The sequence below is a fragment of the Lactuca serriola genome, chromosome 2, assembly GCF_051521515.1.
Source record: "Lactuca serriola cultivar US96UC23 chromosome 2, Lser_US96UC23_V15, whole genome shotgun sequence".
NCBI classification, from domain to species: Eukaryota; Viridiplantae; Streptophyta; class Magnoliopsida; order Asterales; family Asteraceae; genus Lactuca; species Lactuca serriola.
Genome location: NC_136409.1, coordinates 201,105,984 through 201,128,141, shown reverse-complemented (window position 1 = coordinate 201,128,141; position 22,158 = coordinate 201,105,984). Strand labels below are relative to the sequence as shown.

Sequence of the window (22,158 nt, the reverse complement as noted above, 5' to 3'; positions counted from 1 at the left end):
GGTAAGTATGTTTTAAAAACGTTCAAAAAACACCATCAAGATATTGTATGTTTAAAACATATGATCCAACTAAAGGTTTTGTAGAAAAAACAACAAAGTATTCATTTTGTTCAAATCATACTCATCGGTAACCTGTTCCTACAGGTTAAATGTTGATGTGGCCTAATACTTGGTGACATGGCATAAGTGTGGGTGACGTGGCATAAGAGAGTGGTGACATGGTTGTAAGCCACGTAATCCTCTTTGGCTCCTTCGTAAATCGAACTAGTGCTTCATTCTTCTTCTTTTCGTCTCCATCATTCTTCTTCCTGTCTCCTCTGATGGCTTGGTATGTTTAACTAAGCTTTATCATACCCTTTTCCATATATATGCTTGGTATGTGATTGATTTTTGCTGCATATGAAGGATCCAAACAAAAAAAAAATGTGATTTCTGGAAATGGGTTGATGACATGTTCGTAGAGTCATGAGTTTGGCCAGAGAAGAAGTTACTTATCTAGTATTAGGGTTTATGATTTGTTCAGGACTATAAATGGAATGTGGTCATGGGTTTGTATTGTTTCGTACAATTCTTAACACCAAATTGGGACTTTATGTGATAGATCCCTTACATCTTCGTTATACTTGGATTGAGATGTTCGTTTGAAGCAATTACACAAAACTTAAAATTGTTTAACACAAAAATGGGTGTTTTATTGCTAAATCTTGGAATTTTGAGATTGCAATCGTCACCTTAACTGGTAAGAAGTTGGGCTTATATTATTTTGCATCTTGGTGTGCCCCATGCCAACCGTTTACCCCAAACCTTGTGGAAGTATATAAAGAACTCGTCCCAAAAGGGGATTTAGAGATCATATTCATCTCAAGTGATGAAAATATTGAATCCTTGAGTGGTTATTTCTCCAAAATGTCATGGCTCGCTGCTCCATTCTTTGATTCCAAAACACGAGAAACTTTAGATGAATCTTTTAAAGTTAATGTAATCCCTCATCTCATGTTCCTTGATGAAAACGAGAAACTTTTGAGTGATCGCGGGGTAGAAATCATTGGGGAATATTGGGTAGAGACGTACCCATTTACACCAAAACACTTATCTCCTATTTTTTTCATTTAGAACCCACAAAGGGGGTTAAATTTAGTATTTTTACTGTGATATGAGATTATGGATTTGTATTTTTAAGAGAAAATTACACGAATGGTCCCTATGGTTTGTGGTTACTTGCACGCTTGATCCCTAGAAAGTTTTTTTAACTCGGACCGTCCCTGAAACTTTAATTTGTTACCCGCCCAGTCCCTCTCTTAACTTTCCCGTCTGTTTAGCTGTTAGTAACTCCCATACCGGGGGCATTTTTGTCCTTTCGCCATTGCAAGACCTCTAAAACCCACCCCCTTCATTATTTGTGGTCATGTAGCCCTTTGTGCCTTCAGAATTTGGAAAGATGGGTCGGGTTGCTTGATCATTTCATGGTTGCAGATCGAGATCACGATTAAGATGGAAGTGAAATTACTGATTCGGATTGTTTAGAAGACAATGATGATGATTTAATCAGGAATTCTTACTCGCTTACACCCGTGACGATGGTGGCTAATCTCATCGACAACTATCTTGCTGAGGTGGCATTCGATGTTAACTTAAAGCTCAAAAAGTTTCAATCTTTGGTTGCTACTGTCACTGATTTTGCAAGGTCAATCGATGAAGGAATGTATCGAGCAATAGATATATATATCTCTCAAGGTACAGTTGACTTTTAAAGTCAAAATTGAGACCGAAATTGTTAGAAATTCAGGATAAAGATTTTCTTATACGTAATATTTGCAATCATATAAAGAGGGACAAAATATTTTTCAATTTATTCATAGAAATTTCTAAAATGTTGAAGCAGAAGTTCGAACTCAAATGGCGAAACCTTGTAATCGTAATTTTACAGGCACATCCATGGCTGATAGATTCCGATTGGGAGCTACTCTGTCGATTGATGGCCTACCAGAAACTGTCACTAGAAGCCAGCACACACGCCGCACAGAATGAGAGACTGCCGCTCCGTTTCATAGTTCAGGGTTGTCTTCTTCGAGAAGCTCCGGCTGCAGACATCTGTTGCCGGCTGCTTTTATGTCTCTTAAAATTACAACTCACAGACATACCTGAGCAGCATGTGCTGCCGGAAAGTGGGAACGTGCACCTTTTTCCCTTCGTTTGGATTGCAAGCCCAAGAGAAGAACACGAAAGGAAGAAGTGAGAAGAAGAAATTGAGAAAAAGAATGAACGAGGTGGGTTTTAGAGGCCTTGCAATGGCGAAAGGACAAAAATGCCCCTGGTATGGGAGTTACTAACACCTAAACAGACGGAAAAGTTAAAAGAAGGACTGGGCGGGTAACAAATTAAAGTTTTGGGGACGGTCCGAGTTAAAAAATCTTTCTAGGGACCAAGCGTGCAAGTGACCACAAACCACAGGGACCATTCGTGTAATTTTCTCTTTCATCTAAGTTACCTGTTGAAATGATGACCAAGGTAATGTTAGTCGAAAGGGTATTTTGGGAATGTAAGTTTGCTTACATATGGCTGGTGTATTCAATAGCATGTGGTGAAGATTCAATAGAGACCCCTACAATTTATGGTGAAGGTTATGATGACAGTGACAACAGAATTCCACACAGGACCATTATTAACAAATAATTAGTCTAACTGCATGAAATTAAAAGTATAGCTGAATAAATTATTTTAACATAAACATAAGCATGTGTGTTACAGCTGCTTTTTCGGAATTACATATATAGAGTAGATGCTTTTAAAATTTAAGAGTTTGTTGGTTTAAAGACTTGTAAATTATGTATATGGTGCATGAAGTAAATTAATCTGGTCAGCTAGTAACCCATCTCTGTTTTATCATCAGAGAGATGCGCTTCAACAAAAGGATGTCAAGTGTAACCATCCATCCCTATGGAGCACATCAATGTCTGATTTGGCTAAGCTTCCTCATTCCAGACAAAAATACAGCTAGATAGATATAGATATAGATAAACTTACATAAAAATGAAATTAAACAGCATAAATTCCACATAAAAATACAAAACTGAAACTTGCATCATACTTATCATATAACATGCTGCATTCCTGCCAACATAATTTACTGAATTTTTGACATTAAACCTACCATTTCCAAGTTTAATATAATGGCTTATACAAATTTAAAAGAATCACTTTCAACTTAAGGTTTACTTATTTAATCTCAAAAATGGTATGAATAAGTAGTTTCCAATTTCATAACCAAAACAAACCTTGTGACATTAGCTGCAAGATGAGCATTATAAGAATTGATGTTGTAAAAGAGATCAAAGTCCATATTAACTACAGATTGCACAAGTGCAAACTTTCACATCATAAAGCATGGTGTAGCTTTTTCCAAGAAGGTGATTCAATTTCAATATGAGGCTAATTTGATAGATTTTTAAAAACTGGCAGGACATCTAATCAAATGACCAAAAACGTTGTCTGGTGCCTTTTTTCCTTACAATTGCAGATTATATTAGATTATTCCATGTATAAACTACTCAGAAATTTTTTAATCAAATAAAAAAGATCCAGGTAGTGGTCACCCTATTTATGCTAATCAAGCCTTCTGCAACAGTAGATTGTGAGTTCAAGACTCCATGTGTATGTGTATAATATATAGCACAGATGTTTACATTGACTACGAAAATAACAAAATGAAAATGATCTTATTCAGAGTAACGGTGAGGTCACCAGGGTGAAGAAACAACAAAGGTTTCGCATCAAGAGGCCAATGTGACAAAGACTAAAACAGAATATAAACAAATATCATAACTTTAGGGAGAGAATCACCATAGGATGTCTTGAGAAAAGATAATGGAGGCTGAAATCATGAGAAACCCTAATAAATAAACGGGAAAGGGGGAGAGGAAATAAAGAACACCAGGAGCATACGACTATAAGTATGAATCAAAACGAAACCCTAAAAACCATGGTCAAAAGCATCCTACGACAACTAACTATTTTATAATAGAAAATTAATTTATCAGAATAATTATTATTTTTTTCATTTTATTCTTACATCTAAGTAATGTAATGAACAAGATAAAAACAAAAAATTGACATATATACATGTACTTAAATAATTAAATTGTTTATAAACTTATAATAATATATTTTATTAAGTTTTTATACAAAAGAGATTAAAATAAGACTAATAAACCAAAGGATATTTAACAATGTTGACTAGTAAACTTAATCGGGTCGTGATAATTACGGCTCTAATGAATTGATCAATAAGCTAATTTTATATAATTTTAGGTAAAAATAACATTTTGAATTTTGAATTAGATTTATGTTATTCAAACTATGTAAGAAAATTTTAGATAATTGTGAATTTTGAATTGTTATGTAGATTTATGCTATTCAAGTTAGGAAAGAAAACTCATAGGTCTCCCATAAATTAATTCTAGGATAAAAATAATGAAAGAGAGAGTAATTGAAGAGCAAATATTGTAATAACTGTTTATGATATTATGCTTGATTGATTCTATTAAATCTATCTATTTCATTCGTTACTTCAACTGAATATTCTATAGTTTTCTCATCAACAAAATTAACAAATCTAAACCCAAATGATAGAATAAAAAACATATATTAGTTTTTGTCACCTGTAAAAATTGCAATTTAAACCAGCCTATCGTGTTTATTTTTAGTTATTTTTTCAAGTTTGCTCATTTGAGTCTTTATCAATTAACTATAACCTACTCTAGTCTGACCATTTTTACCATGGACTTATAGTACTTGTAACACCCGTAAAAATCATGTTAAATTTAAACTTTTAAAAACATTTCAAAACCATTAATCATTACAAAACTTGTTTTCAAAATGTATAATATATGAGTATTCAAGAAACATAAATCAAATTTCAAAATTAATACCTTTTAATTAAATTTTAAATTCCAAAATTTGAGGACAAATTTTAAAATCTTTCAAAATATTAGGGTTTAATTATTTAAATTTCAAAAACTGAAACTTTTAATTTCAAATTTAAACTATAAAACTTAAAGGATGTAAATTGAAACTTTTCAAACTTACTAGGTCAAATATTTGATTCATAATAATCCAATATTATTCAAATTTAACAAAAACCATTAATTTTGATAAGGATAATCATTCCAAACTTAAAACGTCGATTTTAGGCAATAAAAATGAGTTTTGGTAATTATCCTTAACAAAATCTGCTCAAAAAATCGAAAATCCCGTCAACAGCACCCTGGGCTCGTCGAGTCCACTGATGGACTCGCCAAGTTCACTAATGAACTTGCCGAGTCGGCTTCGCAAACAGCAAAAATTTGACTTTTTGATCCTTTGGCAGTTCACATTTGCATCTATTCAACTAGAAAAAACGACATAAGCTCTAATACGACTGATGCGTTATGAGCATAACATCATTCCTATGGTGTTCATGCAACCCTAATTGCTTTGATCTAGGTTTTCTAATTTGAACATATAACATTGAATATCAAAGCAATAAACCTTATGAACTAGCATATAATTCGAAATTGACATATGATTAGGGTTAGAAACATTACTTTGATTGTTATGTAGCAATAACAATCTCAATCCTTCTTGGTCCTGACTTCTGAAAGCCTAGTGCCTCAAATGTTGCACCTCTAATGGAGTCACAAACACCACTAGCAACAAGGAAGAATAAGAGAGAGAGAGAGAGAGAGAGAGATGAGAGGCTCAAAATCGGCTATGGAATCCTTCTAGGGTTTCTAGTGGTCAATTCTGGCCAGCCCAAGGGTTCATTATATAGCTAAGCAATTAGAGTTTGAGTCAAAACCCTAATCCAGTTGCTTAGTCCTTAAGCACTCCAAATGATCATTCCAGAAGGTCCCTTGGACGATTGCTTCCTTATGGATCCTAAGCTCAACTCTGTAACTATCTTATAGTTACAGTATCAACCCCCTTAATTTAATTAATATATTTTGACCACAAAATTAATTATAAATTAATTATTGATCAATATTAATTAAACAATATGATTTCTCTTTTAATATATTATACATAATATATTAATAAATCATAATTAATCATCTTTCTCCTTAATTCATCATATCGGTTGTTATGGTGAAGGCAACCCAAAAAATACATACCAAAATAGTTATGAGCTTAGATACATAATCCAACAGAAGACCCTAAGAGCGATCCATATAGTCTGTAAGCCTACAAGGCGGTCCAGTCATGTTGAAGGCTCATGTATGCATGTTGTTGTTTATATGGTTGTGTGTGGTACTTTGGGGAAACTCACTAAACGTTGGTTTACAGTTTTTAGTTTGTTATTTCAGGTACTTCAAAGGTTCAAGGGAAAACAAATGCATGATCATGCTTATTCTTTCGTATTTTTATGTTTATGACTTATACTTTTGAAAGAGTGTTTTGTAAAAAAAATTATAGTCTTTTGGTTGTTTTTGAAAAACAAAAATTTTAGTTTGATTTTTGTAATGTTACACCTCTTTTTTTTTTTTAAATAAATAAATAAGTATTAGATTTAAAAAAATGAAACAAAATAAAAAAAAAATAATATAAGGATATTAAAGTCATTTCAGTTTACTGAATGACCAAATCCACAATGAACCTAACTTAAAAAGACCATAAAACCAAAAAAATTGAAATTTAAACTAAATATTAAAAAAAAAATTATACTTACCACAAGAACCATTTTTGCAATTATGTCTAAATTATACTATTATAGTATTATAGTTACATGATTTAATTTTGAAGCACCAGCAACAATTCCATAATACCCCGTTTTAAACACATAGATAGTCTATCTTTATCTTATTTTGTTAAGGGGCCTTTTGTTAAATAATAAAATGGTGTCTTTTACTCTTTTTAGTCAACAAACCCACAATAAAAAGAATCCCACTGAACGATACCTACTTCACTTCCACCGGTTCATGCTCACCCCGAGTCCCCCCTCCACCCAAAGTCTACTCCCTTTCTGCAATTCTTGCTGTTTTCCATCTTCTTCTCCGCTTTACCAGCAATTTTCAGTTGAAATATACATAAACACTGACAGATTCGAGATATGTTAAACGCCCCCTTCGTACTCTCCTTCACTCTGCTACTTACAGCACCGCTTTTGTTTCTCTTCTCCCCTCGAAGCCTCCCTCCCAAACGCCTCCTGATTTCTCTCCCCAACAAGATAGATGATGCTTCACTTTTCCGGCGAGTAATCCTCTCTTCAGTCCAACCTCGTCAACATGTCTCCCGCCTTGGAACCACCTACGCAAAACCCAAAATCGCCTTCCTATTTCTCACCAATACCGATCTTCACTTTGCCCCTCTCTGGGAAAAGTTTTTTGATGCTCGTAAATATAGGCAACGAGATCTGTATAATATTTACGTCCATGCTTACCCAAAATCGAACGTCAAATCTCCCGGCGGTGTATTCGAAAACCGCTTCATCGCTGCTAAAAAAACGGAGAGATCCTCTCCAACACTCATTTCCGCCGCTCGCCGCCTCCTCGCCACCGCCATACTCGACGACCCTTTAAATTCCTACTTTGCCCTCGTCTCCCAAACGTGCATCCCTTTACATTCCTTTCGTTACATGTACCAAACGCTCTTCCAACGACCCACCGAGTCGACCCGGGTTTCGACTCGACTTAGCTTCATTGAAGTGTTATCGGAGGAACCCCAACTGTGGGACCGATACATCGCTAGAGGCGAAAACGTCATGCTGCCGGAGATCCCTTTTGACAAATTCAGGGTTGGATCGCAGTTCTTCATTTTGACTCGGGCTCACTCGTTGATGGTGGTCAAGGACCGGAAATTATGGAAGAAATTCCGGTTGCCATGTTTAAACGTCGATACTTGTTACCCGGAGGAGCATTACTTTCCGACACTTCTGTCAATGAAGGATCCAAAACGAGTTAGTAAGCACACACTCACTCGGGTAAATTGGACCGGCAGCGTGGATGGGCACCCACATACGTATCACCCACCGGATGTATCTCCGGAGCTCATCCAGACACTGAGGGTTTCAAATTCGACATTCTCATACTTCTTTGCACGTAAGTTCTCCCCGGATTGCTTGCCGGCGTTGATGGAGATGGCAGACGGCGTCATTTTCCGGGACTGATACCGGCCAAAGAGGTATGCCATTTCGGATAAACACTATTTTTTCGGTGGGAAATTAAAGTGGACCCACAACGCGTGGCCTTTATGTGTCACGTGGGACCATACGCCTGATATATATCCCTTACACCTATTGAAATTTAAATATCATTCAATATCTTTTATTCAATTAGTTTTTTTTTAATGATTTGCAGGTTTGTGAATGTGATATTGGAAATTGGAAAGTAGGAAGGCGTCATTTTCTGGATAAAAGGAATGGATATTTCAATAAGGGCCTAAACGGGTCCAATTATAACCGAAAGCAAAGAAAAGCCCAAACTCGACCTCAATTGTGTATAATACTAATAGAACGAGTTTGTGGTTTTCAAGTGTTATCGTTACTAACTTTTATGTAATATTTACTTTTGAAAATAGGATGAGTTACTTGGTAAATGGTTTTCCTACTTGAAATATATATCATATCATAATCTCCATTCCTGCGATGTTCATTTTCTATCCGTAGGACCTGTTTAAACCGTTTTCTTTTGGTGTTTTTTTTTTTCTTTTTAAAATTTATATATTTGATTTGATCTGTTAAATTTGAAACACAATAAAAATAAAGATTAATAGTAATTTTAATATTAATAACAATTATGGTTTAACGATTAAAATCTTGTTGCAAAACTAAAATTGAAGGATACGTTTTACACTTGTCAAGATCTAACACTAGTGAGGACAATAAGTGAGAAGCAAGTCTACGTACCTTGGATGCACATCATCACCGAACAAGTGTGGTTGTTCTAAGCGTGGGCTGTTTCGGTTCATCTAAAGGAGCAGTCCCGAGTTTTTGACACGTGTCAACTAAACCCGCCTTTAGCTCATAGCGCTCCTTACTTTAGTTATGATTTTTGTTTGATCTTCCGGTCAATACTAAGCTGATCTTTTATCTTTAGGAAACCATCTTCAATTGGTTGGGTTTTTTTAAAAGTTGAACCAAACCATTAAGGGGGTTGAAGTGTTGTAGTATTAGGTTGTACCATTAAGATTGTTGAATGATTTAGAGACATGAATGATTCACTACTATTTGGTAAGGTTTTTAAACGGAAAAAAAATGTTTTTTTAACCTTCTAACAAAGACAAAAACATTTATTAGAGCCCAACAAAACATTTCAATATCATTTCAAAATCAAAAGATTTCAGATGAATATTTGTGCAACACTTTTCAGTAAAAGATTTCAGATGAACGAATTTCAAACACTACTTCAAATAAAAACATTTATCACATTTCAAATTTCAGCAACATTTCAAACATATTTCAACAACATTTTAAACACATTTATCAAACACTTTTCAACAATAGATCCAGAGATCATTCATCGGACACAATTTAACAAAACATTTATTGGAAAAAAGAACATAGCGTGTCACGAAAAAGACTTATCATTTTCTAGATTGATGTCAGACCGTCTAAAAAAACACCAAAAGTGAAAGTTTATGTAAGAGAAAATTACACGGTTGGTCCCTATGGTTTGCTGTTAATTGCACGCTTCGTCCCTGGAAAGAATTTTTAACTCGGACCATCCCTATAACTTTATTTCGTTACCCGCCTAGTCCCTTAGTTAACCTTCCGTCTTATTTGGGGTTAGGAACTACTCACGTGAGTGGCACGCTGGGGGGCATTTTTGTCCTTTCAACCCTACAATATATTAGCGCCATTTAGAAGACGGATGGTTTTATGATTCCAATCACCGTCAAACCAAAACACACACAAACACACACTTGTCAGACAAATTCTCTTTCTTCTCTCAAACGAAAAACCCTAGTCGCTAGCTAAAACTTTGTATGCTTTTCCAAATAATCAACAATGCCGGTTTGGAATTTAAGTGAAGCACGAGGTCGGATGATCAGTGAAGTAGAAGTTCGTATTCAATATGGTAAGTCCGCCTAGTCCCTAATCTCGTTTTTATTTGCATTTGCTTCGTGAAATCCTACAACCCTAATCAAGTGTTATTCAAATTTTTTTGGGCATTTCCTTAATAGGTGATCATCCGACCATGTTTTGCATGCTATTAAACCATGGTGGAAAGTTTATTGATTTTCCTTGGAAGGAAGTATGTAAACGGAAAGAGACATTACGTTGAGTTAGTAGACATTGAGACTTTCTGTGTTCACGATATTCATGACATGATGGTGAAACTTGGGTATATCGATGAAAACCTACATGTGGAGATGTACTATCATTTTTGAAGGCCACTTTGCGATTTGGATTTTGGCTTGCTTGCTTTAGCTTCAAATGATGTAAGGCATTTAGCAAAATATGTTGGCCAACATAAGCTAATAGAGGTGTATAAAGAGCACGGGCAAACGAAATTACACACATACTCGATGTCACCAAACCCATCTAAGGTACGTATAATTGAGATTGATTGTACCCTAAAAAGATTGTTTTTGGAATGGCATGATACACAAGTTGAGCCTAATGATGTGTTGACATTTGAGCCTAATAGAAACAACCCTCCTGTTTCACCTACTAGAAATTAGCCTTCAATTGATAAGGTGGACACGGTAACAGATAATGCAATTAACATGGAAACTGAAATTGAACATAGTAGTGATGATAGTAGCAGTAGTGATGAGATCAACAGTGGTGATGTTAGTGAGAGTCAAGATGGTGACTTTCTTGTGGACGAAGACAATATCATTGATGATGTTAAAGTTGACATGAGAGAATTCCACTTGAATGTTGACCCAGATGTTGAGTGGATTGGAGGTGCTTCTAAAAGAAAGAATTGTGTAGTTACAGAAGATGGGAATGAAGCAGACCTTGAAGCTATGGATAATGAACTTTTCTTGTCTGACTCTTCATCGGATGATTGGATAGAAGGTGAAAGAAACAAAAAGATTAAAGCTATTAGAAGGGCACATGAGAACGAAAACGCCCAAGTCAGTGAGCCTTTCTATTTATATCAGAAATTTAGTTCGTCAAAGGAGTTTAAAGATAGGGTTAACCAACATGCAATAGACACAAGAAGGGAGTTGGATTTTGAGAAGAATGATAAAAACAGAGTAAGGGTTGTATGCAAGGGAACCATAACAAGCCTAGGTGGTGGGACCGGTCAAGAAGTAGTCAACGAAGAAGGTAAATGTCCTTGGGTTCTTTTAGCTAGTAAGTGGAAAAGTGACAAGTATTGGACAGTTAAAACGTATTTTAGTGAACATAAATGTCTTCAAACAAGAAAGGTTAGGGCTTGTGATTACAAGTTTCTTTCAAAGCAAATTCTACAACTGGTGGAAGCAAACCCAAAAATTCCAGTCAATGCTTTAAGGGAACAACTTCAACGTATCTACAAAGTAGATATTTCTAAGATGAAAGCCTTTAGGGCAAGAGAAGCAGCCTTAAAAAATATCAGGGGTGATTATGCCACTCAGTACAAGATCTTACAAGATTATTTGTTAGAGGTGCAGACTCAAAACCCAGACACCACTATCAAGCTTGATGTTGAAAGTGAACCAAATCCTGATGTTGAGACAAGAACCTTCAGACACGTGTACGTGTGCCTTGGTGCTTTGAAGCAAGGATTTGCAGTAGGAAAGAGGGATTTTCTTGGGGTAAATGGGGCTTTCATGAAAGGACCTTTCCATGGTCAAATTTTATCTACAGTGGTACATTTTCTCCTTATGTTGTGGTTGAACCATATATTTTGATTTATTTTTTTACTTTTATTTATTGGTTTGTATTGCACAGGCTTTAGATGGGAATAATGGAATATATCCTTTAGCATATGTTGTGGTTGAAGCTGAGACATTGAACTCTTGGACATGGTTTTTAACTCACTTGGGTGATGACCTAGGGTTGGCTTCAAATTCAAATTTTACATTTATATCAGACAGACAAAAGGTTATTTTCTTGTGTTTTGAATACTAATATCTAAAGGAAAAGATATCACTTACATAATGTATCTTTCTTGTAGGGTTTAAGTTCTGTCATCGCATATTTGTTTCCTTGTGCAGAGCACCGGTATTGTCTTCGCCACATACACGACAATATGTTGTCACGTTGGAGGGGGATAAGTTTAAATAACTGCTTTGGAATTGTTCAACAACATGTACTGTGCAAGAGTTTGAAAAAGGAATGGAAGAAGTTAGAAAACTAAATCAAGAATGTTATGAGTGGCTTAAACAAATACCACCTCACCATTGGGCACGTTCTCACTTTACATGTTTGACCATGTTATATATTCTAATGTATGATAACTATTTTTGTATACTCTAATGTTTGCTAACCAATTTTACATGTATTATATTAATTAATAGGGAGAGCACATTCTGATATTGTGATAAACAACATATGTGAGTGCTTTAATAGCAAAATAATAGAAGGACGTGATACACCAATTATCAATTGCTTAGAGTTCACCCGGGAGTACATCATGAAGAGGATTGTGAATGTTGAAAAATAAATTGACAAAGCAACAGGCCCTTTGACTCCAACAGCTACCAAGCTATTGCAAAAGATCAAAGTTCAGGCAGAGGAGTCTATAGCATCGTTTTGTGGAAATGGAAAGTACCAAGTGAGTGGACCTTCGCAAGATTAGTGTGTAGTGAATGTGAATCAATGAACTTGTTCATGCAAGAAGTGGGAAATAACTGGAATGCCATGCAAACATGTTGTATCTGCAATTTGGGACATGAGGAGAAATAATGTTGCAATTGGTATTCCAGAAACCTTTGTTCATGAATGTTATTGGCTATCAACCTGGAGGAACATGTACTTTTTCAAAGTGGATCCGATAAATGGTAGAAGAATGTGGATGAAGTCACCTTGTCCAACTACTTTGTTGCCTCAAAAACACCGTGTCCCAATAGGAAGACCAAAAAAGAAAAGAAGGAAGTCAGTTACAGAAAAAGAGGATATGATCAAAGGGAATACAGTTTCTAGAGCACAAAAAACTGTTACATGTACCAAATGTAACAACAAAGGACACAATCCCAGGACTTGCAAAGGGCAGTTACCAACTATTGGTGGTGCATATGGGAAGGAGAAAGGAAAAGAGAAGGAGAAAGGAAAAGAGAAGAAGAAAGGAAAAGAGAAGGATCCATTGTAAACTCTTTTATCATGTGATGCTTTTGTTTTGGTTAAACTATTATGTCATGTGATGTTTGTATTTTGGTTAAACTGTATTGTGTTTAGTATCACCAAAACAATTGCAGTTGGTACTTAGACATTTGTTTTTGGTTAAACTCTTATGTAATGCTTTTGTTTTAATGTTATCTAATGGATAAATTATTGGTACTTTGACATTTGTTTTTGGTCATTTCATTTGGCATGTTTTTGGTCATTTCATTTGGCATGTTTTTGGTCATATGTTAAATGAAAAATACCAAAAGATAACATTTGCAGTGCATCTATTAATGTACCAAAAGATACCCTTTCTCTCCCAATTCCAGCAATACAAGATGGTAATAATCCATTGTAATCTTTTATAAGACAACAAAGTGCAACTATTAATTGTACCAAAATATACCATTTCATTAAAATGCAACAATACAAATAGGGGTGCAAACGAGCCGAGCCGAGCCCGAGCCTGGTCAGGCTCGGCTCGGGCTCGTTTAAGTTATACGAGGCTCGAGCTCGAGCTCGGCTCGATTCGAGCTTCTTGTACTGAGCTCGGCTCGAGCTCGTAAATAATTATACAAGCTCGACTCGGGCTCGGGCTCGGCTCGTTTTTTGTCTGACGTGTCTAAATAAGCTTAAGCTCGGCTTGAGCTCGTTAAGAAGCTCGTTTACTAATACCCTAAATCCCTAATCCCGAAATATGTTTTTATTTTAATATATAAAAAATAATAATAAATTATATTATATTAAGGCTCGTTTAGGCTCGCGAGCCTAATCGAGCTTAGTGACATGGGCTCGAGCTCGAGCTCGTTTAATAAACGAGCTTAATATTAAGCTCGAGCTCGGCTCGGGCTCGGTTAAAATCGATTTCGAGTCGAGCTTTTAACGATCCGATCTCGAGTAGCTCACGAGTAGCTTGGCTCGTTTGCACCCCTAAATACAAACATGCTAATATCACCCTTTCATTAGATCATCTTCAACCAAAAACCACTACTGATATACCTAATACTACAATTTGTAAACAATTATCCCAAAAAACAAAATCCAACTGACAATTAACAACATTTTCAGGTTCCGATTTTGGATTTCAAGTTCTTCATTCTGGATTTCAAGGTCACGATTTTGGATTTGAAGTTCTTCATTATGGATTTCAAGCTCAAGATTTTGGCTTTCAGCCTCATACGTATGATTTTCTTCATCTACCCACGAAATAAATCCACTTCTTGGTCCCTGAAGTTTTCAATAGCCTCGATTAGCACAAACTAGGGTTCATCCTAGAAATTACCAAAAAAAATTGATAACTCAATACCTGTAAAGGGCATGCATAAAAAGGTCTACCAGGGTTTCTCTTTGTTCCTGAAGTTCGTATGATCCCTACAGCTCCACACTTGCATTTCACCATAATCAATTTTGTGGATCTTCAATCTTCACGAGCAAAAGAAATAGAGTAGAAGAGGAGAAGTGGAAGCACCGATTGAGAAAAGAAGGAAGGAGAAGTAGTTTTAAGTCCGTTGTAGGGTTGAAAGGACAAAAATTCCCCCAGCGTGCCACTCACGTGAGGAGTTCCTAACCCCAAATCAGACGGAGCGTTAACTAAGGGACTAGGCGGGTAACGAAATAAAGTTATAAGGATGGTCCAAGTTAAAAATTCTTTTCAGAGACGAAGCGTGCAAGTAACAACAAACCATAGGGACCAACCGTGCACTTTTCTCTTTATGTAAATATAATTTGTGTCAATCATTTTTCAAATTTTAGTATATCATTTTTAGCGTATAATTTTATTAGATCTCATTTTGGTGTTAATTACACACTTATTAGCAAAAAAATTCTAAAGCGAAATAAACCTCAAAATTGAACAAAAAAAAGACGTATACAAAGACCGTAAGAATGATCCGGAAAAAGACCGGACTGATTTAAGACCAGTCCAAGACCACCAATGTGCATCTATGATACCATCTATAAAAATCCATTAGTTATGCTATACAGGCCAACTAATTCGCGAGTGAGCTTGAGCCCATACAACTCTTTACATATTTATCAGTCACATGGTCAACACTAAATGTTCCTTCAATGATTCTCTCCCATAGACTCCAAATAAATCATTTTTATCATTCGTGAAGGTCATCATCTTCGGCCCTTTGCCGTTTATAAAAACCCTGGACGAAAATTTGCTAAAAAGCTGTAACACACACACACCAAATTTATTACCTTCCAAAAAAATTCACGAGCATACAAATTTCCGGCTTAATTTACCAACTTTTTTGTTTATGTCTAGAAAAAACAAGATTTATTTGTTAAGAAAAAATAACATTACGAATTCACGGGCTGTGAAACAATTTTAGTGATTCTTTTACGATATAAGATGAAAATTAATCACCTGAATATATTTAACCACCAAAAATTAATCATTTTAATGAATACTGTAGAAAAAGCCTAAATTTGTTTATCAAGTGGACTCAAAGTCATAAACCTATCCATCCGTCCCAAACTCCAAAATCCAAATTACCAAATTTTAATGGTTTAAATATTTTTTTTTGTTTGAAGTTGAACCCCACTTGTACAAAGCAGTCACCCAGCTAACGTGTAAAGACCCAAAGCGTGACGACGTGAACCGCTCAGCTGGAAATCACACTCTACGCATCGTATCTCCTCTCCATACTCTCTCGAAAATCGGGGAAAAAGGTACGTCAAATTTCCCAAAAATTCCCTTGTTTCTTCTTACATTGTTAATCTTCACTCTTTTCTACTACAAGTTTCTCCAATTGCATGCGAAAAAGTTTGATTGTCTTAATCTTCTTTGTATCATGGTTTGCTTTATTCCATATATGACTGACAGTTTCCTTTTCACCTTTTGGAGAATGAATAATCGATGAAACTCAGGTCTCTTTTGATAAATTTTCTACTCATTTTGATGCTTTCAACTGCATTTCGTTTTGGTATACTGTGGTTTCGATGTGTGAGGGGGGTTTCGTGCTTCGGTTAATGGTGAATTGTTGTTTTTTTTTGTACATTCAGTTAAATTAATCGACTAGGTTTTCTAAATCGCTCAAATTATGTTACCGTTCTTTTGTTTCTACCCTGATTACTACATGAGCCAAGAACTAGAACCGATTGGTACATGAAAGAAGCGGCAGAACGCTTCTATTCCAAAAGAGGACGTGTGTGTATGTAGGTTTGGGTTGAATTTTGATGCCAAACAAGTTATTCAACTTGATAAACTAGGTCAACGAATTTGAATTATCAGACCGTGTCCCTTGTTTATTTTCTCTAATTTGAAAGAGTGAGAAACGCCGACTCTAGTTTCTGTAGGAAATCTTGGTTTTGTAGGCAAAAAACTAGGTTTTGAAGGTCCAAAACAGATTAATCTTTTCAACTCCCTTAACCCTATGAAAATTGCACTATACTACTTCTAGCATGCAACTGTTTGAGCTTCTTGTTGCATCTAATTATATTATTATAGTGTTCCAGAAATTACTCAAACTATTCTTGTTTCCTTTTTCAGTTTGTTTTCATCTACAAGGGTAAAAAATCTAGTTAACCATGTCAAGGCAACCTCAACTTCCACCTCGGTGCCCTATCTCAAAGACAAATTTCCCAATTTATGATCCGAGCAATCAGCCACGACTCCAGAAAACTGTATCAGAAAGTTTTGTTTTTGAAGAACATCCCGACTGGCTAGACGATCTGTTAGGTGATTGTGAACCAGGTTTAAAACTTAAGTCTCATCGTAGGGCATCTAGTGATTCTGGAACTGTTTTGGATGGGCTTGTTGAGTTTGAAAAAGATGATAAAATTGGAACTTCATCATCTTCTTCTTCTTCATTGGAGTCTGGTTGCATATATGGCCCTAACTCACCTAGGAGCAAGGACAAAGTATCATCCATTCAAGAAACTGCTATAGTTTCTGCTTTATCAGAGTATGCCTCTCATGCTCCTCTGCAATTTGATTCAGTTGTACAACTACAAGAGTCAACTGATGAACTTAATATGGAGGCTAAACCATTTAAAAGGTTAGATTTATTAGTTTGTGAATTCTTCTATTTGATTGTCTTAGCAAATTATTTATACTGTTAAGCTGAATTTTTGGTACTGATTATTTAGGCACTCTGCTCAAAGGTCACGAGTTCGTAAACTCCTGTATATAGCAGAACTAGAAAGAACTGTTGAAAAATTTCAGGTAAAAGTAAAACCATCATTTAGAATCTTTTTTCTTTCAACGTTTTTATATTTATCTTATAATGTGTTATGATGCAGAATATCGTGTCAGAATTGGGTATTAGAGTTGATTCTCTTGTAAAACAACATGTCTATTTGTCAGTGGAGAACAAGCAACTAAAACACAAGTTGTCCAGAGTGCAACAAGAAAAATTTCTCATGGAACGTAAGTTGTTCATCTTTCATACTTCATACTTCATCCTTCATCCCCAATCCTATTAATTTTTACATTTTCTGACATACAAGATTTATGAATTTTGATACACAGGCCAATACCAGTCTATGAGAAATGAAATTGAGGGATTGAAACGTTATGCCAATAGCAGCAAGATAAAAACACATTTTAGGTCAAATTCTGCTGGTGATTCTGAGAATTTGCATACTTGGCACATGATTGACATGGGCAAGCTTCAAATTAACTGAAACATGTTTTACTTTGTGTCACTTTTGATGTTGAACATTAGACTTCAAATCCGTTCCAAGTTAAAAAGTTCCAAAACTTTTATTCAATGCACACAAATCCAACAACAAAACATTACAACTCATATATAAAATTAAAACAATCACCGAAACACACGAAGTGAGTGATTTGTAGCTGCGAAACCACCATCAACAAACAGATTGTCCCCGCTTATATACCTCGCGTCATCACTCGCTAAAAACAACACCGCATTCGCCACGTCATCCCGCTCCAACTCAACACCCTGCAAGTTGGCATTCTTCCCGATAAAAGCTCTGAACCCCGCCTTGGCATCATCCGTCCGTTCATCCTCATAAAGATGTGCCAACGCGAGGTCCGTCAAAACCCCATACGGTGACACACAGTTCACACGAATCCCATGTTTCCCGAGCTCAGCCGCCGCACCTTTTGTCAACCCCACAACCGCGTGTTTGGACGCGGTATACGCATGCGGGCCCAACCCTCCCGTAACACTTGCCACACTAGAAATATTAACAATCGAGCCTTTTTTTGATGGGATCATGATCCTAGCTGCGTGTTTCATCCCGATAAATGTGCCTTTGGTGTTGACATTGAATATTTGTTCGAAGGTCGATATGGGAAATTCACGGATGTCTGGGCAAGGTGGCCCGCTTATACCGGCGTTGTTGACCATGATATCGAGTGTGCCGAAATTGGAGACTGAGAAGTCGACTGCACGGGAGAGGTTGTCCTCGATTGCCACGTCAGCGTGGATGAAACGGGTGGTGGGACCGAGGGTCTCACATAAGTGTTGGCCGAGGTCATCTTTGATGTCGACTACACAAACTTTTGCACCGTGTTTGTGGAAAAGACGCACGATGCTCTCTCCGATACCGGTTGCACCACCTGTTACCAAAGCCACCTTTCCTAATAACCTGAAAAATGATATAAACTTAATATTTGTGATTAAATAAAGTACATATGATTAATAAATATCAATTTAATATACAACACAGTATTAGAGTTAAATTAAAAATTATATTCAGTCAAACTTGAAGGAGGACCAAAGTATGCATGAAAGTTTAAATACTAAGGATTAGTATGATACGGACCTTTGAGCAACAAGAGGCGAATCGCTAGAACTAGCTGTTGTCATTTGAATCTCGCTGTAGATTGTTTCACAACACTAGGCTGTGGGTGTTATATATGAATCACGAGAAACAGATTTGATTTCAATTCAAGTTGATGTGCAAATCAGAAAAATACTTCAAATTCAAAATGAGCTGTAGATCAAATATTGGAAGAAAGAGAAAGAAATATTGGCGTTAAACATAACATGATAAGATCTAAATTTGTTTTCGTTTTTGGGAACATCAAAACTTGGTGTTAAGTTAGCTATTGAAGCTACAGTCTAGATGTTGCTGCTTTTACTGCCAGATTTGAAGTAGAATTAGAATCGATCAAAACATCGTAGCTGGAGAGAGAGAGAGAGAGAGAGAGAGAGAGAGAGAGAGAGAGAGAGAGAGAGAGAGAATATGAACGTACCAGAGAAGAAGTGATAGTCGGTTGGATGGGAGTGTGGTGACTCGAGACTCTCGGACCCACTTATAGACCGCTACTAGCTACTATTGTGTACTGTGAACTCTCTCCTCACTAACGGCTTTTGGAGCATGATATATGAAACCCAACAAATTTCCCACTTCCAGTCGGTAATATCGTGACTCTGGATTTTTGACCAAAATGCCCCTTTCATCCAAAATAAAAGATCCAAAACCACAGCTGATGTTCTTGGCCACTAATATCCCTTTGGTCCTGGGTCTATCAAGGTAATATACAAGATTACAAGTAAGCTATAGCATCTCCAACCCTATTCTCTTTCTACCATTACACTCTATTTATAGGAAAGGTTATTAGGAAAGGTGGCTTTGGTAACAGGTGGTGCAACCGGTATCGGAGAGAGCATCGTGCGTCTTTTCCACAAACACGGTGCAAAAGTTTGTGTAGTCGACATCAAAGATGACCTCGGCCAACACTTATGTGAGACCCTCGGTCCCACCACCCGTTGGGTCATGCACTTGGGTCATACACTTAATCAATAGACTAAGTGCATGACCCAACTCCATTTTATACTCTATAAATAAAGAATGAATAGTGACACTCTAAAGTTAACAAATCTATCATTAATTTTATACTCTATAAATAAAGAATGAATAGTGACACTCTAAAGTTAACAAATCTATCATTAAGTTTATTTATATAATTTATTATTTTACTAATATATGCCATTAACTAATTTATCTTTTTTAGACAATGTCAAAAGTAAAATTAAAAAGTAACTTTGCCGGGTATTTTATTCTGATACTATAAAAGATGATAAAATTTTCACAATGTAGTTAAAATATAAAAAACGATAAAATATCATGTAACTAGATTATGAAAATTTTATCATCTTTTATACTGTCGATATAAATTATAAAGTACCCGACAAAAATTTTCAATTTAATTTTTGACATTAAGTGCCTAGTAACTACAATGTTTTATATTATTTAATATTTTTTTAATTTTAAAAGTTCTTGACAATTATTTTTGAATTATATAACTTTTTTCATAAAACATTATAAGTTTTATTTTGTTTATTAAATCAATTAATTAACTAATATAAAGTTTAAAAGAAATCTATTATCTAAATGTAATTAGGTTATAAAATAAAATGTTACTTAATGTAGGGATCAATTGTGATATAGTATAAAAAAATGTTAGAGAGAAATAAGTGTTTGAAGTGTCATCTCAAATGAGCCTTATTCTCTAAATGTAGAAGGTTTTCCAAAATCTTTTTCAAATATTATATAATTTTAAAAAAAAACTATCATTGAAGATGTTCTTAGTCAAAAAGAGAACAAGGCCCCCTTAGAAGAGCTACAATTATACATGGAACAAACAACACTAGACATGAAGTTGGATCATATGTATCTACATTTTTCTATCCATATAACGGACCCCTTGTCACATATATAAATTGATGAATTTTGTAATAAATTGAGGTAATAAAAATAATTGAGGTAATAAAAATGATTAGGATATGTACTTTGCTATAAATGCTAACAAAACAATATGAATTTATTATTTAAAGACAAAACTTCAAAAATGGTTCGTGTGGTTTTCAAAAATATCAATTTTAGTCCCTAAGTTTAAAAAACCTCACAGATGGTCCCTGTGGTTTCAAAACTTTTAACAAATGGTTCTTTTCGCTAACTCTGTTAGCTTTTGGCTATTAAGTGAAGGGCATTTCAGCCATTTCACAACCACAGGGACCATTTATGAAGTTTTGCTTTAATTTTTTTTTAAAAAGAAAAATAAATATAATTATTTAATATTAAAGGGTCTCTCTCTCTCTCTCTCTCTCTCTCGTAAAAAGACTAGATTGTGCAACTGGATCGGTTTATTCTTCTCTTTCAAAACACGTCTGTAACATTCCTTCAAATCAAGAAAGATCTGAATTTAAAACCCCCTTCTTCCTTTTATTTATCATTGATTTGAAGGTTGAATGATACATAACCAGAAAACGATTGAGAATAGGAGATTTTCAGTTATAAAGACGAAACAACACCACCACTCCATCATCTTCTTCCCCGTTCTTCACCTACAACTCAAGCTCCACACACACTTCTAGAAAACGATTTGCTACTGTTGTTGATATCTAATTACACATTAAAAAGCTTCATTGTGTGTGTCTTGGGGTCGATGTTAGGTGTCACAGAACCTCGATTAGAAGTATTTTAGAAACGAATTAAGTTCTTAATTCCAGACCTGAAACAGAGATGGAGAAAGGTAGATTTAGAACAAAACCCATACACAAAATCCCACATCCTACTGTCCCTGCTTTTTCATCACCACCCACCTTAACAAACCCAGGTGGCGGTGGCTTAAGACCCAGATCTAAAAATCGATGGGAAAAGTAATCTCCATGGTGGTTTTCATGTTCACTAGTGGTGACAAACGCCGGAACACATAGCGACATTGCTCATCTTCTTCAATGACGCAACCATCTTCTACCAATCTTCTTGAAACGTTATTTCTTCACAAGAATCAAAGGTAAGATTCAAATCGCCGTTTATATGTGTAAATTCTTCACCGGTCTTCATTGCTGGGTTCTTATCTTCCAGATCTAAGAAACAAGCAGGTTGAGAGATCAAGATGTACAATTCAGGAACCAAACGACAAGACAACTTCAACAAGTTGTGCCCAAGAACCAAAAACAGATGAACACTATCCCCAGTGTATTATACATGTT

At 35.6% G+C, this 22,158-nt stretch overlaps 3 protein-coding genes, 1 long non-coding RNA gene and 1 other non-coding gene across 8 annotated transcripts; 2 read left to right on the top strand and 3 right to left on the bottom strand.

Annotated features, from left to right (window-relative positions):
• Positions 1-549: 549 nt before the first annotated feature.
• On the bottom strand, positions 550-3,968 carry LOC145088128 (uncharacterized). The gene is made up of 2 exons (XR_013700985.1): positions 3,841-3,968; positions 550-2,994 (listed from the first exon to the last, which is right to left on the bottom strand). It is a non-coding gene; the product is annotated as an uncharacterized LOC145088128 (long non-coding RNA).
• On the bottom strand, positions 2,853-2,982 carry LOC145090994 (small nucleolar RNA snoR127). The gene has a single exon (XR_013701911.1). It is a non-coding gene; the product is annotated as a small nucleolar RNA snoR127 (small nucleolar RNA).
• A 2,936-nt stretch (positions 3,969-6,904) lies between the features above and the next one.
• On the top strand, positions 6,905-8,618 carry LOC145088127 (glycosyltransferase BC10-like). The gene is made up of 2 exons (XM_079026346.1): positions 6,905-8,154; positions 8,331-8,618. The coding sequence occupies exon 1, from the start codon at positions 7,085-7,087 to the stop codon at positions 8,138-8,140; it is 1,056 nt and encodes a 351-aa protein (XP_078882472.1). The 5' UTR covers positions 6,905-7,084; the 3' UTR covers positions 8,141-8,154; positions 8,331-8,618.
• Positions 8,619-15,779: 7,161 nt separating this feature from the next.
• On the top strand, positions 15,780-17,956 carry LOC145088125 (bZIP protein). Of its 3 annotated transcripts, none has more exons than XM_079026343.1 (5): positions 15,780-15,913; positions 16,734-17,241; positions 17,333-17,408; positions 17,486-17,612; positions 17,715-17,956. In XM_079026343.1, the coding sequence occupies exons 2-5, from the start codon at positions 16,772-16,774 to the stop codon at positions 17,867-17,869; spliced, it is 828 nt and encodes a 275-aa protein (XP_078882469.1). In that variant the 5' UTR covers positions 15,780-15,913; positions 16,734-16,771; the 3' UTR covers positions 17,870-17,956. The 3 variants fall into 3 exon arrangements, with proteins under 3 accessions (XP_078882469.1, XP_078882470.1, XP_078882471.1); XM_079026344.1 differs by lacking the exon at positions 15,780-15,913 and adding an exon at positions 15,952-16,111; XM_079026345.1 differs by lacking the exon at positions 15,780-15,913 and adding an exon at positions 16,116-16,216.
• LOC145088124 (xanthoxin dehydrogenase-like) lies at positions 17,919-19,682 on the bottom strand. 2 transcript variants are annotated; one of them, XM_079026342.1, is made up of 3 exons: positions 19,413-19,682; positions 18,980-19,150; positions 17,919-18,802 (listed from the first exon to the last, which is right to left on the bottom strand). In XM_079026342.1, exons 2-3 carry the CDS (start codon positions 19,021-19,023, stop codon positions 18,010-18,012), a joined length of 837 nt encoding a protein of 278 aa, XP_078882468.1. In that variant the 5' UTR covers positions 19,024-19,150; positions 19,413-19,682; the 3' UTR covers positions 17,919-18,009. The 2 variants fall into 2 exon arrangements, with proteins under 2 accessions (XP_078882468.1, XP_078882467.1); XM_079026341.1 differs by having other exon boundaries at positions 18,980-19,058.
• Positions 19,683-22,158: the final 2,476 nt, after the last annotated feature.